This window comes from Astatotilapia calliptera, chromosome 16 (assembly GCF_964374335.1).
Source record: "Astatotilapia calliptera chromosome 16, fAstCal68.1, whole genome shotgun sequence".
In the NCBI taxonomy this organism is placed as follows: Eukaryota; Metazoa; Chordata; class Actinopteri; order Cichliformes; family Cichlidae; genus Astatotilapia; species Astatotilapia calliptera.
The window spans coordinates 12,919,704-12,933,367 of NC_137437.1; the positions used below are offsets into that span (position 1 = coordinate 12,919,704).

The 13,664-nt window shown below is 41.5% G+C and overlaps 2 protein-coding genes across 9 annotated transcripts in view; one reads left to right on the forward strand and one right to left on the reverse strand.

The window, feature by feature from the left end:
- Positions 1-1,837: 1,837 nt before the first annotated feature.
- Positions 1,838-6,081, forward strand: rpl8 (ribosomal protein L8). 2 transcript variants are annotated; one of them, XM_080290401.1, is made up of 6 exons: positions 1,838-1,977; positions 2,860-3,003; positions 3,091-3,232; positions 4,806-5,024; positions 5,117-5,232; positions 5,885-6,081. In XM_080290401.1, the coding sequence occupies exons 2-6, from the start codon at positions 2,866-2,868 to the stop codon at positions 6,041-6,043; spliced, it is 774 nt and encodes a 257-aa protein (XP_080146527.1). In that variant the 5' UTR covers positions 1,838-1,977; positions 2,860-2,865; the 3' UTR covers positions 6,044-6,081. The 2 variants fall into 2 exon arrangements, with proteins under 2 accessions (XP_080146527.1, XP_080146526.1); XM_080290400.1 differs by having other exon boundaries at positions 1,946-2,266.
- Positions 6,082-7,533: 1,452 nt separating this feature from the next.
- The window catches only part of usp9 (ubiquitin specific peptidase 9), a 37,489-nt gene continuing 31,358 nt past the window's right edge, over positions 7,534-13,664 (reverse strand). For 4 of the 7 annotated variants that reach the window (XM_026145958.2, XM_026145957.2, XM_026145955.2 and 1 more), the window contains 6 exons: positions 13,520-13,608; positions 13,273-13,429; positions 12,903-13,115; positions 12,320-12,349; positions 10,928-11,026; positions 7,534-9,664 (listed from right to left, as the gene is read on the reverse strand). In XM_026145958.2, coding sequence (XP_026001743.1) covers positions 9,428-9,664; positions 10,928-11,026; positions 12,320-12,349; positions 12,903-13,115; positions 13,273-13,429; positions 13,520-13,608 — 825 coding nt within the window. In that variant the 3' untranslated portion in view covers positions 7,534-9,427. The remainder of the gene's footprint in view (positions 9,665-10,927; positions 11,027-12,319; positions 12,350-12,902; positions 13,116-13,272; positions 13,430-13,519; positions 13,609-13,664) is intronic. The other 3 variants (XM_026145960.2, XM_080290399.1, XM_026145956.2) reach the window with 1 other exon arrangement.

Here is a 13,664-nt window from a genome sequence, read left to right on the forward strand (position 1 = left end):
GACAGTTCAGTTCAGCAGTTGACGAATGTCAGGTTAGACTGGAGTGTCACAATATAATGTATCATAGCATAATACTGTAATGATCATATGTATGTATGTACTTTCCCTGCCTCCCACACATAGCTTGGGAATTTGTTAGTATATATAAATATAATAAAATAAGGATAGGTTTTATCTTTTAGTGACACACATAGATACAGATTTTATTAGCAGAAGCCTCAAGCAAGGTAACCTTGCAACCCTCTTACTGTAGATGAAGCCATGAGAAGTGTGATTGAATGATATTTTTCTTACCTTTTTCTTATTGTTGTCAGGGTTGCGTGGCTCCAGCCAGGTGGTTGAATTGAACTGTTCTTGCTTTGAGACGGTGCTAATCACCGTGTTGCTGTGCTGCCTGGAGTTTCTTACCAGTGATGATAAATATTCTTTCATCATCTTTCTCACTTTAGCATCCGGGTAACACAATAATACAGAAAGGAATGCTTTGTTTCTGAGCTTGTATGAACTCGCTTCTCGCTTTTGTTACAACAATTTAAAGTGACTGCTTTATTTCAATGCATTAAACAGTGAACAGAAACAATGAAACACGGATGTGACTGGTAAAGACATGAAGATCTGAGACTGCAGTGTATTAAACAAACATCTGCAGGGTCATTTGGAGGATCTTAATTAAGATGACTCCTGTGTCCTCAGAAGAAACAAAAACACAGTAACGTGTAAAACCTGTGTGCATGTGTGCAGCATTTATTCATGTTAAGCCTGTGGGACTTTATAAAACAATGCAGCATCACAATAAGTGAACCACCTATTTATCATGGACACTGTCAGCTCTGTGGGTGTGTGCATGCCCCCATTAATCACAGTGGATTGGTTCCACCAGCGGGACACTCGGATCTCAGAAGGGGAGCCAACTGTTGCTCTCACATCATCTTCTGTGGTGAGAAAAATCACAGGGGACTTGAGGTGAATTTTGACTTTTGCACTAAATTTACACTTCCTGCTAATTTTCCCATTAAGAGTTAGTGCATCTCGATTTCAGCTGTCCGGAGGTATGCGCTAATGCACTAATACCACTCTGCTGACTTTCAATGGTGAAGCTAGAGGACAAAATAACAGAATCCCAGAGTCCAGTGGCATTACTTCAGGGGCCACATGATCTTTTAGAACTGGGATGACTTTACCAAACATCACTAGAATGACAGTGCAAGCACATTTCACACTAAAAGTACTGATAATATCCCTAAAACATAATTACCAACATCATTTAACGCAGGCCAAAAATTCTGCTTAGTAGTTCACATGTCACAAATGTCACGATTCTGCTTTAGCAAGCTTTGCTTATATGCAAATTCATATTTAATATGTTTTTTAAATTGTCAGAAGCTTTCATTTTCAAAAATATTTCAGGCAATTATTTCATGGTTGAGCATAAAAACCACTCTGACATTATTTTGCTGCCATCTCCTGGAGTTCATTTATTCCCACAGTCTTTCTTTTTCTTTTTTTCTTTTTCTTTTTTTTAAGAGGGCTGTTCTTCTGTCATCATACTCCTCAGTAAAGACTCAAAGATCCCTGTATACTTTTTTTGTGTAATGCTCAGCTACATTTAGAAAGAAACTCATTATAGGCTACTATAAACATCCTTATAGCCCCCCAAAAATGTTTCTTTTTGTTATTTTTCTATCTTCTATCATTCAATGTGTGAAAATGTTTGTAATCCAAATTGCTTAAAGGTAGCGTTTAGGTTTATTTATTCTGTATTTATGCTAAGATTGTGCTCCCATCATTTAACACATATAGAGTTTTAATACCTCAGTGCTGCGATTCTTCTATTTGCGACAATCGCTGCTTACTTCCGAGTTAAACTAAGAAAACGAGGACGAAGCCTACATTTCCCGTCGGCCCCCGCGGTGATTTCTCCGGAAGAAAACCTTGGCTTTTTCCTTTGCACTTCCTCTTTCCGTCAACGGAGTTTAGGTAGGATGTCTATTTCTGATCCCCGTCCTAAAAATCTGTTCTAAATCCAGATTTAATTAGGCCATCCGCTTTAAAAAGACATTTCTAAATACGGAACAAGTGTATAAGACTAAGACCTAACGAGCATTTTAACGACAGACTTTTGATTTTAAGTTTTTTTTTCGTGCTTGTGTGTCCCTGTTGGGCGACATGGCGCACTTACAGCGGTGTGCTGGTAGCTAAAAGGCCGGCAGCCTTTCATATGAGCAAATTTGGCAAGCTGCTAATAATTAAATTTGTATATACTCGTGTAAGTGTTGGAATAAAGGAAATTTGTGTTAAACCTGAACCGTTACTTTAACAAATTGACTTAACGGAGGCTAGCTTGGCGGGCTAACGACAGCTAGCATTATGAGAGATGTATTACTGCATATGAGAAGCCAAACTCGCTTTGTGCAGTGTTTCAGCCACTATACCGACAAACATACATAAGCTTTAAGTTAAAGTTCCCATAAAGGAAAACTTAATGTGACTTTACATTAGTAGCAGCCCTGTTAGCATTTCATATGTCAAGCCGACAGATACGTGTCTGTTTCAAGCTTTTAAAAACCAGTGGAACTCATTAAATCCTCACATTTAAACTCAGGCCTTTGAAACGTTTTCTTTAACTTGCTACTGGTTAAATGTTTGCTTTAAAGTGTTTTTATGTATCATAAGTTAAGGTTGGATCCATTCAATGAGGTTTAGCTTTAGTAATTACTACACAGGTCTGCTTAGAGGGGTAGCCACATGTTTCTCTGTTTTGACCTGTTTGATGGAGATGCTGGATTTAATTTTATCCTGTATTAAACAAGACACTAGAATGTAACTTTTTTTTTTTCCATTAAATGCTCTGTTTTTCAGTACACGATGGGACGTGTAATCAGGGGACAGAGAAAAGGTGCGGGCTCTGTGTTTAAAGCCCACGTCAAGCACAGGAAAGGTGCTGCTAAACTCCGTCACATTGACTTCGCTGAACGCCATGGTTACATCAAGGGGATTGTGAAGGTAATTTGATGATAAATCCGAGCTGTTTTGGGCAGTGGTGAGGGTGGACGGATTTGTAATGTCTTTCCTGCTGGTTTCCCCTTGCAGGACATTATCCACGACCCTGGCCGTGGTGCCCCCCTGGCCAAAGTGGCCTTCCGTGACCCATACCGGTTCAAGAAGAGGACGGAGCTCTTCATTGCTGCCGAGGGCATCCACACCGGACAGTTCATCTACTGTGGCAAGAAGGGTAAGACGCTGAGCAAGGGTGTATGAGCTGCTCTTAGATTTTCATCTGTTGCCATGGATCTTTCCACAACGTGACGCTAATGCATGAATTATATTTCTGCGTCCGATCTTACACCATAGCTGGATCCCCATTTTAACCTTACGCCACAACCTGCTACATAATCTGGCATCCATCTCCTGAGAAATGTAACTAAACATCAGGTCGACACATAAAAAGATGACTTGAATGGCGTGGAAGGTTGAGGTGTACGGATGAAAGTAGTTTCCGGTTACTGTGCAAGTTATGACATAGATTTCCCACAGAAGTCTAAATCAAGCTTGAGAAGGAATTTTGGACCTCTGTCTCACTCAGACTCTCTTTTAAAGTTCCTGTTAAGATTGAGTGGCTTCAGAGGTGGCAGTAGTTCCAGGGAGCCATGTAATGATATGATTTAATGTTTTCCTGTCATAAAGTTAGTCACAGGAGTAATGATCATATATGATATAGGAGCTGATAGAATATGCAACATACAGAGCAACTCGACAAGAAGCTGCCTGAATGTTTTCTGCTCTTTCATAGTTTGGGTTAGTGCTGGACACACTTGAGATCTCAACTTCACTCTCTGTGTTTTCACTCATAAGTCTTAAAGTCCTTGCAGGATGTAGCTGTTAAAGTTGTTTTTTAGCTTTAGTCAAAGTGTAATTACACTACTTGATTACTTTTATTTGTATTTCCTTCTACATGAATAAAAATCAGCATTTCCTTCATTGATAATGGTGCTGTTGTGCAGAGAGTCAGCTGTTTGGGACTGCCGTGATGTTTTTTATTTTAATATCTGCTGACAGAAACTCAACAGTTTGAAGGCATTTACACACTTTTTTTTTTAAACTTGGTATCTGTAGTTTTGGGGCTGTGGTCCACACTTGTGCTTTGTGGGGACAGAAGAAGCACCCAGTACCATGTGTTTGGTAGTAGAAGATGGCGACAGTTGCCCTCCTGTACTTGTTATGGGGTTGGAACCAGCAGCTCTATTCTGATATATAGGTCAGGACTTCAGCTGTCCTCAGCCACACTGCCCACTTCAGGGGGATCTCTGTTTTCCCCTGAGACTTTTAAGTTGTGGTTGTTAAATGACAAACATGATAACAGCAATTTTAACCATGAAGTGTGTAATGTTTGAGCTTTCATCTGCATGGTTAAATATTTTCTGGTCTAAAAATAAATCTGTTCCATTGGTGGTTCTTGATGGAGAAGATGGATAAAGTTATCTGAATGAACCACAAGATGTTTTAATAATAATTTTCAGTCTCAGTGTTGGTTCTAATTGAACTATTGTCTTATTTAGCTCATTAAGCAAAGATGAGCATCCGTGAAAATAGCAGAAGAATCCTAGGGTGTAATCAGAGGGCGATTATTTGCTTTTGTGCTGTGCAGCACCTGCTTATCTGCTGCCTCGTGTTTCTGTTACATTTTTTGATTACCTGTCTTCAGTCAGCCTCCAATGAAACGCGAACAGAGCTGTTGCTTAGGTGACACTGTTTTCAGATTGTCAGATGGAAGTTTGAAGCTTGTCCTCTCATCCCTTGTCCCACAGCTCAGCTGAACATTGGTAATGTCTTGCCCGTTGGCACAATGCCTGAGGGAACCATCATCTGCTGCCTTGAGGAGAAGCCCGGTGACAGAGGCAAGCTGGCCCGTGCTTCAGGAAACTACGCCACAGTCATCTCCCACAACCCCGAGACCAAGAAGTCCAGAGTCAAGCTGCCCTCAGGCGCCAAGAAGGTCATTGCCTCTGCCAACAGAGCCGTCGTTGGTAAGAAAGCGTAACGAAACAGCCGCGCATTTGATCTAGTCTTTGGACTGAGGAAAGCGTTTAAACGTGTCTGCCCTCCTTCTGTGGTGAAGGTGTCGTTGCTGGAGGTGGACGTATTGACAAGCCCATCCTGAAGGCCGGTCGTGCCTACCACAAGTACAAGGCCAAGAGGAACTGCTGGCCACGTGTCCGTGGTGTGGCTATGAACGTAAGTGAACATGAGCGTACCGGCACTGTGCTGCGATTAGAAACACATACAGGACTGCAGGCAGAGCAGCAGACAGATGCATGTATTTATGCATTGAACTGAAAGACATGTCATGTAGGCAGATAATCAGATTGTTATTTTGGGCATTGAATCTTTAGAAAAGTTTACTATGGAGCCCCATAAAAAGTCTCAGCACTGATGCAGATGATTGCCTATTCTCAGAGGTGGTGAAGATAATAGCTAATCACTCGGTATTACAGTTACCCTAATGGGTTTCCAGAAGAGTCTGCAGAACTCACACACACTGCAATGAGTCTGTGGGCAGGCGAATCTCAAAACGTTTAGAGGAACAACCTGCTTTGAGGTTTTAGATGGTGCTGCCTGTGTTGTCAGAGCACCAACCACATGAAGAAAGTCCATGTTTGAGCCTTTCTGGTCACAAAGAAAACAATCTTTATTGAACATATGAAATAAAGGCCTGTTGGTTCTGATTCTCAGAGCTAAGAGGCTGGTGAAAGGATGTTTATCACAATACCTGGTTGTGTGCTTGCTGTTAAATTAGTCAGTGAGGAAGAAAAGAGTAGAGGATGGATTCCCTTTTGAAAGTCCTCATACTAAAGATGCTTCTCCCCCCCCTCCTGTCCTCCTGCAGCCTGTTGAGCATCCCTTCGGTGGTGGTAACCATCAGCACATCGGCAAACCCTCAACAATCAGGAGGGATGCACCTGCTGGTCGCAAGGTCGGTCTTATTGCTGCCCGTCGTACAGGCAGACTGCGCGGAACAAAGACCGTCCAGGAGAAGGAGAACTAAATCTGACCGTGTTGATAATAAAAACCTGTTCCAAAACATTTGATTGGCTGAAGTCATTCCGGAGTCCACACCACATACAAAACAATGAACCCCATTTCAGTGAGGTGGTTAGATGAGCAGGTTTTCCTTGTGTGAAACTGAGTAGTTGCAGAATTTTAAAGGTGAAGCTGTGATATTATAATCTGAAGTTAAATTTGACAGTGTTGACTTTGCTCAACAAGCTTTCAACATGCACAAACTTTGGGGAGTTTAAAAAAAAAAGGAATATAGTGGGGGGGGGGTTCTTCCTGAGTTGTGATAATCAGGAGCAGGTGTTTCAGCTGTCACACCAGCAAAGCTTTAACACAATTTAAAAAAATACTCAACAGATGTTTTTTAACCCTGTTAAGGCTAATTAGTTTTTAATTTGAAACAATTTGTATACAAGTTAGAATTTGCATCAGGTTTTAAAGATTTAGTCAGATTTACTGGGGGAAAACAAATCACACTGAGGTCACCAGTTATTATTTTACTGTTTGGTGACAGGAATAACTTGTTATACCAAATCCCTTTGTCTTAATCTTTGTTTTTAGGTTATGGTCTTTGAGGAGCGAGGGTCGGAGTGTTTCCCTTATCTGAAAGATTTCAAAAGTTCTTTGGGGTTTTTTGGAAAACAAAATCAATTTTAGCTGCTTTAGTGTAGTGACCACTTCTAAACACTAGAGGGCATCTTATTGGGCAGGTGATTGAACTTTCAATGCATTGAAGTATATAAGCAATAAAATAGCCTGACCTTAGTAATTCATCCCTGCTCTCAGCCTTCTGAGTGTGACCCAGAAATCAGTAATAGTGAAGGGTACGTGGAAAACAGACTGGAGACTTGATGGAGGCGAAACAGCCACGTGATTGGCAAGAGTTTGTTAAAGAGACTTAATTATTTTGCTCTTGTGGCCACTATGTAAGATTCACACTTTCAACAAATACTATGTGCTTTTCAAAGTATGACTCCCTTGAAGTTGGGCCTTTATTAAGGCACAGATTCAGTAAAAGTCACACTGCACACACAAGTTGTTTGTGGCAGTTGTTTGAAGAGCTAGTCTTTTTTTATTAAGTTTTGTTAAACAGTTTAGTTTTTAGTCAAACATATTTAATTGACATTGTAAAAGGAAAAAAAGTCTCATTTTACTACATGGCTGCTACCTCGCATCTTCGGTGGGAGGTACCAAAGGGGAAGGGGAGGAATTGAGGATGTGCAGTTCAGGAAATGAGTGTGAGTGTCTCTGATAGACAGAGATTTGAGACATTTTCACAGCAGTCAGGTTTTGGCCATCAAAGCAGGAGCACCACAGCTGTAATTTATTAGTGGTGGATTCCATTTAGTGGAGACCCGTCCAGGGACAAATTGATGTACATTTATCAATTAACCAATCGCTCAACAGAACAGTTCATGCAGAATTGAAAACAAGTCAAGTATCTTCTGAACTGTCCAACGCTTAAAAATGACACGCAGGCAAGATTCCATGTTCTTTATTTGCTAAGGGCGCAATGCTTTTTTTTTTTTTGTTATATTTCTGTGCACAAAAAACCTCACAAAGTGAAAGTCCACATCGCGACTGTAGCTCCAGAATTCAACGTCACACCATGGCCAAAACAAAAGTCGGCAAAAAACAGGGCGCAGAACTCTGTACAGTCAAATATCTTCTTTAAAAATAACACAAGGACAAAAATGTTCCTCTTAAATCAAATTCTATTTTTTTAGTGAAATACAACAAAATAAATTCTATAAAATAAGAGCAAAATATTTAAATATAATACGGTGGGCAGAATATTTTCATTTGCAGGAGTATTTGGTATGTTTTTGACAAAATAAAAGAAAAAAAAATGAATAAAAAAAAAGAAAATTACACGCATTCAAGTTACCAATTAAATACAGTATTTACTGATGTTTACCTTTACTCCTACATAATCACAAGTTAGCTCAAGTTGCAACATGACTAACCAGCCGCTATTCTTACGGTAAAACCCTGCTGTGGGACCTACTCTCAAAGGTGGGGATGGGTGGGGTTAGGTGGGGTGGGTGCTCGCTGCTGCTCAGGATCAGTCACATCATCCCAAACCGCAGCCAGATGCCAAACCTGACCAGCTCCACGGCAGAAAGGAGGCCGATGGGCAACAAAGTCTGTCTACGACTAGGCTCTATTGAAGAGACAGAAGCAAACCACACAGTCTATTATACACCAGAAAGCCCAGTACAGCAGTTCTGTTGCATATGTGTTCATTTTCCTATAGATGAAAGCTAAAGTTGTCTAACCCACCGAAACTGACTGCCAAATGTGAAGTTGGAGGATTATAATGTGCAATTGAAAAGCCACTTATTCATACATTGGTTCCAAAAAAACAAAAAAAGTATCGCCCTCTTTGTAGACAGGGTAGATGAGTAGAAAAAAAAGACAACCTAAAGGGAAACAACACCCCTCTGGAGATGTGGATTAAGAACAGCTTTTAGGTTGTTATGATCACAAGTCTTCCCATGGGCTACACTATTCTGGTGAGAAGCCATGCTAAATGTTACAGCATATTAACTAGAGCTTCAGAAAGGATTGAATTAATTACCAGAACCAAAAAAAAAAGAAAAAAAGAAAAAAAAAGACAAAAGTGAGAGAAAGGCAATGAGTTTCAGAGCAATGTTGCATCAATGCTGTTTCACATCAACCAAACACCATTAAAGTCCACCCAACCATTCCACGTCTCGCAGTAAAACCCAACCACAGCTCGGGGGTTGATTTGGCGTGGGTCGTAAGGTTGCCAAGGAGCTTAAGAAGAATATAATTATGATGATAACAATGCGTCCTTCTACAGGTGAATGACCAGAAACCGTCCGATGGCAGAACAAAGTTTTACTGCTGAGCATGGGTGATAAAACAAAGGAGTTGTTGTCTTCTTACAGTTTTTTTTTCTGGGGGGGAATTTTTATTATTTATAATATCCATTTTGTTTTTCATAACATCTGCAACATCTCCCAACAGCAAACCACACAGAGTTATGCTACTGGGGAATCTGAACAGTCAAAAACATTAACATACTATGTACACCTTTTCGTCGTGTAGACAAGCGCATCAGCATCGTCAGCTCCAGGTAAATTTGTTTTTTTCGTTATTAGAACTCTTGTCCACTCCCTCGCCTCTGCAGCCGAGAACGGGCCCCTGTCACACAGTCAGGCGGCCTCAGGTCAGGGGAGAGCGTCTCCCGCAGGCTGTCGGGGGGAGTGGGGACAGTGGAGAGAGAAGTGGCCAGGCTCTACCCTGCCCTGGGGCCAGAGAGAGAGAAAGAGAAAGGTGGGACCCGGCGAGAGGAGAGAGTGGGACGATGGAGGCTCGAGGCACAGCAGAGGAAGGGAGGGGGAGGTTACTCCTTAGGCGGGGCGGGCGCTGGGGTGGAGGTGGGGGCGGGAGCGACCTCCTCTGTGCCCTCCCAGTTCTCTTGTGCTCGCGGGCCTGTTCCTGGAGTGGTACCGGGGGCAGGGGCGGGGGCGGAAGTCTGGGTCGGGGCTGGAGTCGGAGCGGAGGCCGGACCGGGGCGCTGGGGGTTGTTCATGTGCTGAGCAGCAGGCCCGGTGTACGGCTGCCCGTGAGGGTGGTTGTTCTGTTCGGGGGGAGAGCGTGGAGAAAAATCAGCACATCATATAAGAAATGCACTCAAATGAAAACATGACATGCTTTAATTGCATCCACAGCCACGTGTTTTATGCACGTGCAACGCTGCTGGGGCCAATAACTCCAAACTAATCTAAACTGACAGACCTCACCTCTGCTGCTGAATCAGTAAAAACATCAGAGCCACATTTCTTCACTACAGTCAACATGTGCACCACAGATTGTTTTTAGTCCGTGTTTGCTTGCTGTAAATGCACTAAACAGGAAATTACCCTGCCTTTCACGAAGCAGAACCTATAAAAAATTTTAAAAAAATCCCCATCTATGACTAGTAATGTATGTCTTCAGTAGGGATAAATGCCCTGACAGCCACAGAGTCACTCAAGGTGAAGCCACATGCCGCTTCCTGTCTACATTTTACTTGCACTTGACCTCAAAGACGGATGAAGTGTTTCTGATGAAAGAAATGAGCCTGGTGTGGTAAATTACTGAATACACAGACAAAACGTGCCAAAATCAGTGTAAAGGGATGAACTCAAGTACAGTTTGTACTCGGGGAAGGACACAAAGTTGTCTGCAGTACAGCATTATCACAAACTGACAAACCTGAGTCACTGATTGTGTGAGTGCTTGGGCACGAAATAATACTCAGGAAAAAACACTTTTCACCATGGTTACCAGCATCATTAACAGATAATACAAGACTCGCTACGGGGATGGAAACCACTGTCTAAGACTGCGTTCTTTTACCTGTGCAATATGAAAACTCGAGAACATCCTGTCTCAGAGTGACACTGAAAAAACACTTCACAAGCTCCGCACTTCTGGGATGGATTTATTTATTTATTTTTGTAAAATCAGGTGTCGTAACCCCTCCCTGAAAAGTTTCCAGTTAAGCAAAAGTTGTTGGCAAACAGAAACTAGGAGATGTCATATTTCTGTGTCCCTGTTAAATCCAGAATTCATCTTAAAGTCTTTCCTCTCACACACCAAAGTTCAGAAACCCCATGTTCAGCTAGCAGGCCCCTCTGCTGTGGACCGAGCTCCCAGTTTGAGTATGGGAGACAAATACTTGAACTGTACTGTAAGATTATCCTTTTTTCTTTAGTAAAGAGCTGGATACTCTCTTAGTTATGCTGCTAAAAGCTTAGGCTGCTTTCTATTGCAAGTTCTTTTCCTCACATGTTATGATTTAGAAAGATAGAACATCCTTTGATGGGAATGGGCAGTAAGCTGTCCTCTGAGACACTACCTGCTGAAACTGGGTTGTTCCGGGAGAATGTGGGTACAGAGACGTATCCTCAGGTGGGGAGGAGTCCTGATCATCGGGTGCTTCCTGTTCATCTGGCTCCTAGAATAAAAGAGATGAATATATGTTTGTAATCACATATCAAGACAAAAACTGGAAATGTGCTCATCTATTTGAACAAAGTATAATAGTCTGACATCAGAGAGTAGCTTGTGTGGGAAAGTCAAACTTCCTACTGTGTTGTCAAGTAAATAAGGTTTAGGAGATTGAATTATGTGTGTGGGTGGCGTCTACAGCTGAGAGCATGAAAAAAATGGAGCTAACAGAAGGTGCACATGAACCTCTACTGTGGAGGCAATTTCAGTGCGTCGTTTTTAAAGGACAAGGCTCATTGGCATTTGTACTTTTATCATGCTATATCGAATAACATCAGCCTCATCGTTTTACAGTCTTATCTCTGAGGCAAGGTCAAGTACACATCAACATTACAACATGATGTAACGGACAGGACCTGAAAGCTATCTGAAACATCACGAGTTTATAAACTTTTCAATTTAGCTTTTGTTCATTATTTTGTCACAGATTAAAACTTAATACTATGAATATGATAAGTTCTGGCTTTTGATTTGATCCAAATAACAAAACTGACAGCTTCACATTAGGGGCTGCTTACGCCTTTAAGAGTAATGTGCAACCTTTGAGATCTAGAAATGTACAAATCTGCAAAACAGCGGCTAAAAAAGCACAACGGCTTAACAGTTAAAATACTGTAACTAGCATTGAATGCTCAAGTACAGCTGAGGCTAGGAGATGCAGGTGGCTGGCCGTACCACACTGCAAGTTGGGGAGGAAGCAAAAACTGGCAAAAGAGCACTAGACTGAGATTGAAGACTGGCTATGTCAGTGCCTGCTGAGACTGGGCAACAGGACAGGAAGAGAACAAAGATCTGTTCACTGTGTGCAGCTGCGTAACATGACTTCTCATGCTTAGTTACACTACATAGCATCTCATATCTCACCAGTGGCCAGTACACCTTGCCTTTTACTTGAACAGCCAAGAAATGATTTATTTTTTTATTTTTTTTAAATAAAATATCATGTACGCTCACAATCTGCTTTACCTACGCAGAGTGGACATGTACAAAATTGGAGTAGTTTACTCTAACTGCACATCCTAAATTATTTACATGACATTTATATTGAAAATACATGCAAAAGGCTCATCGTCATAGTGTTTCAAGCCTCTGACTAATCTACAAGAAACTCAAAGCTGTGCAATTCGATTTAAACTAGTGTTAAATGTGATGGAAGCTAAAACTGTTGTTTCTCTGCTGATTCTTTTGGTAGGTTTTGTCTCACTTCCTTCTTTTATGTCGTGGTGCCTGGAATACTGACCTTCCCTGGGCTTCCCTGAGTACACTTGAGCTGTGTATGGAATATTACAGGAGAAGTGTGTCATTTGACTGGATTTTCCATTCATAAAAAAATATATACAAGTAACGCATTTTAAGTGAAAACAACACAATCATATCTGTGTGTATTGTGAACTGCAGCCATGTAAACAACACAGAGTCAAACATGGTAAGCTGTACTTTAATCAAGCTCAGTTTCTTTTAGCTGAGCACTTAGATTCCAGATAATTTACTCTCTGTATGTTTAAAAAAAAATCAGGATACAAAGCTAAAAATACACAACACATTTCGTGCGTAACTACAAGAGGTAGAGAAAATGGTAAATTACAAATTTTCTGATCGGCTTAATATTCGATTAATCGCCGTGTTAGTACTCATACATATCCACATGTTAAATGCTGGTCATGTTAGACCATTCATTTGGGCTATTTGTGTTGAAGTGATGTGATACACATTCACATTCAGCCTCAGTCTTACAATATTTTTTCTGTTACCTCTCCCTAAGACTGCAAGATAGTGTTAAAGAGAATCTGTGGGTGTGTACAGTACAAGGTTAATGGTATTACCTCCTCGGGACAGAGCTCACAGGCCTTGGCCAGTGTCATACGTGCACTGTGAGAGCGCTCCAGGAAATATCCGTTGGAGGTCTCGTTGCTCTGAACAGGAGGTGACCAGTTGTTGTAGGTGTACTGTGGATTTCCTGTGTATGGCCTCCTTTCCAGCTCATCGCCCAGCCACTCCACTGCCCACGTCCACTTTCGCTTCAGGTCACCGTTACTCTGTACAGACAAGCACAGAAATGTAACAAACGTTTAAATGTTTTAAAGCTTCCAGTCTTTTCACATGCCAAAGCACATCAATATACCTCTTTCTTGTTGTTATGTTACTTAGTGCTTACTTTGGTCTGCATTAGTTAAAGAGAGACAGCCTGTTTACCTGTAAGATCTGGTAAGCCACAGAGCAGTTGCTGAAAAGGGCCACCATGCACTTAATGCACTGATAAGCTCGTTTCTGATAGTGGTTCTTGGAGCGCTGGATGGTGTCAAAAAGCCCATCTCTGTCATCGGGAATGCCCTTCAGCGCATTGTGAATCCTACACACACAAAAAGAAGCAAAGGAGAAATTTAAAACCACGTTCAAGTTTAAAAATTGTAACTTTCTGCACTCAGCAATCAAGTCTGACCTGTGTGTTTGCCAGGAGTCCTCGATGAGCAGGATTTGTAGCAGCAAGTCCAGGTAAGGCCTCAGCTCATAGGTGTACGAGTATGCCACCTGCAGACAATGTGTACAGTCTAATTACAAGCACTTGTAGACGTTTATAAGTAAGA

Bases quoted from the DNA above. Each gene is read 5' to 3' on its own strand.
- rpl8 (XM_080290400.1), top strand. From the start codon at position 2,219: ATGAGCAAATTTGGCAAGCTGCTAATAATTAAATTTGTATATACTCGT. The intron at 2,267-2,859 runs GTAAGTGTTGGA...TCTGTTTTTCAG, and splicing joins TTAAATTTGTATATACTCGT to TACACGATGGGACGTGTAAT. The intron at 3,233-4,805 runs GTAAGACGCTGA...CTTGTCCCACAG, and splicing joins CATCTACTGTGGCAAGAAGG to CTCAGCTGAACATTGGTAAT.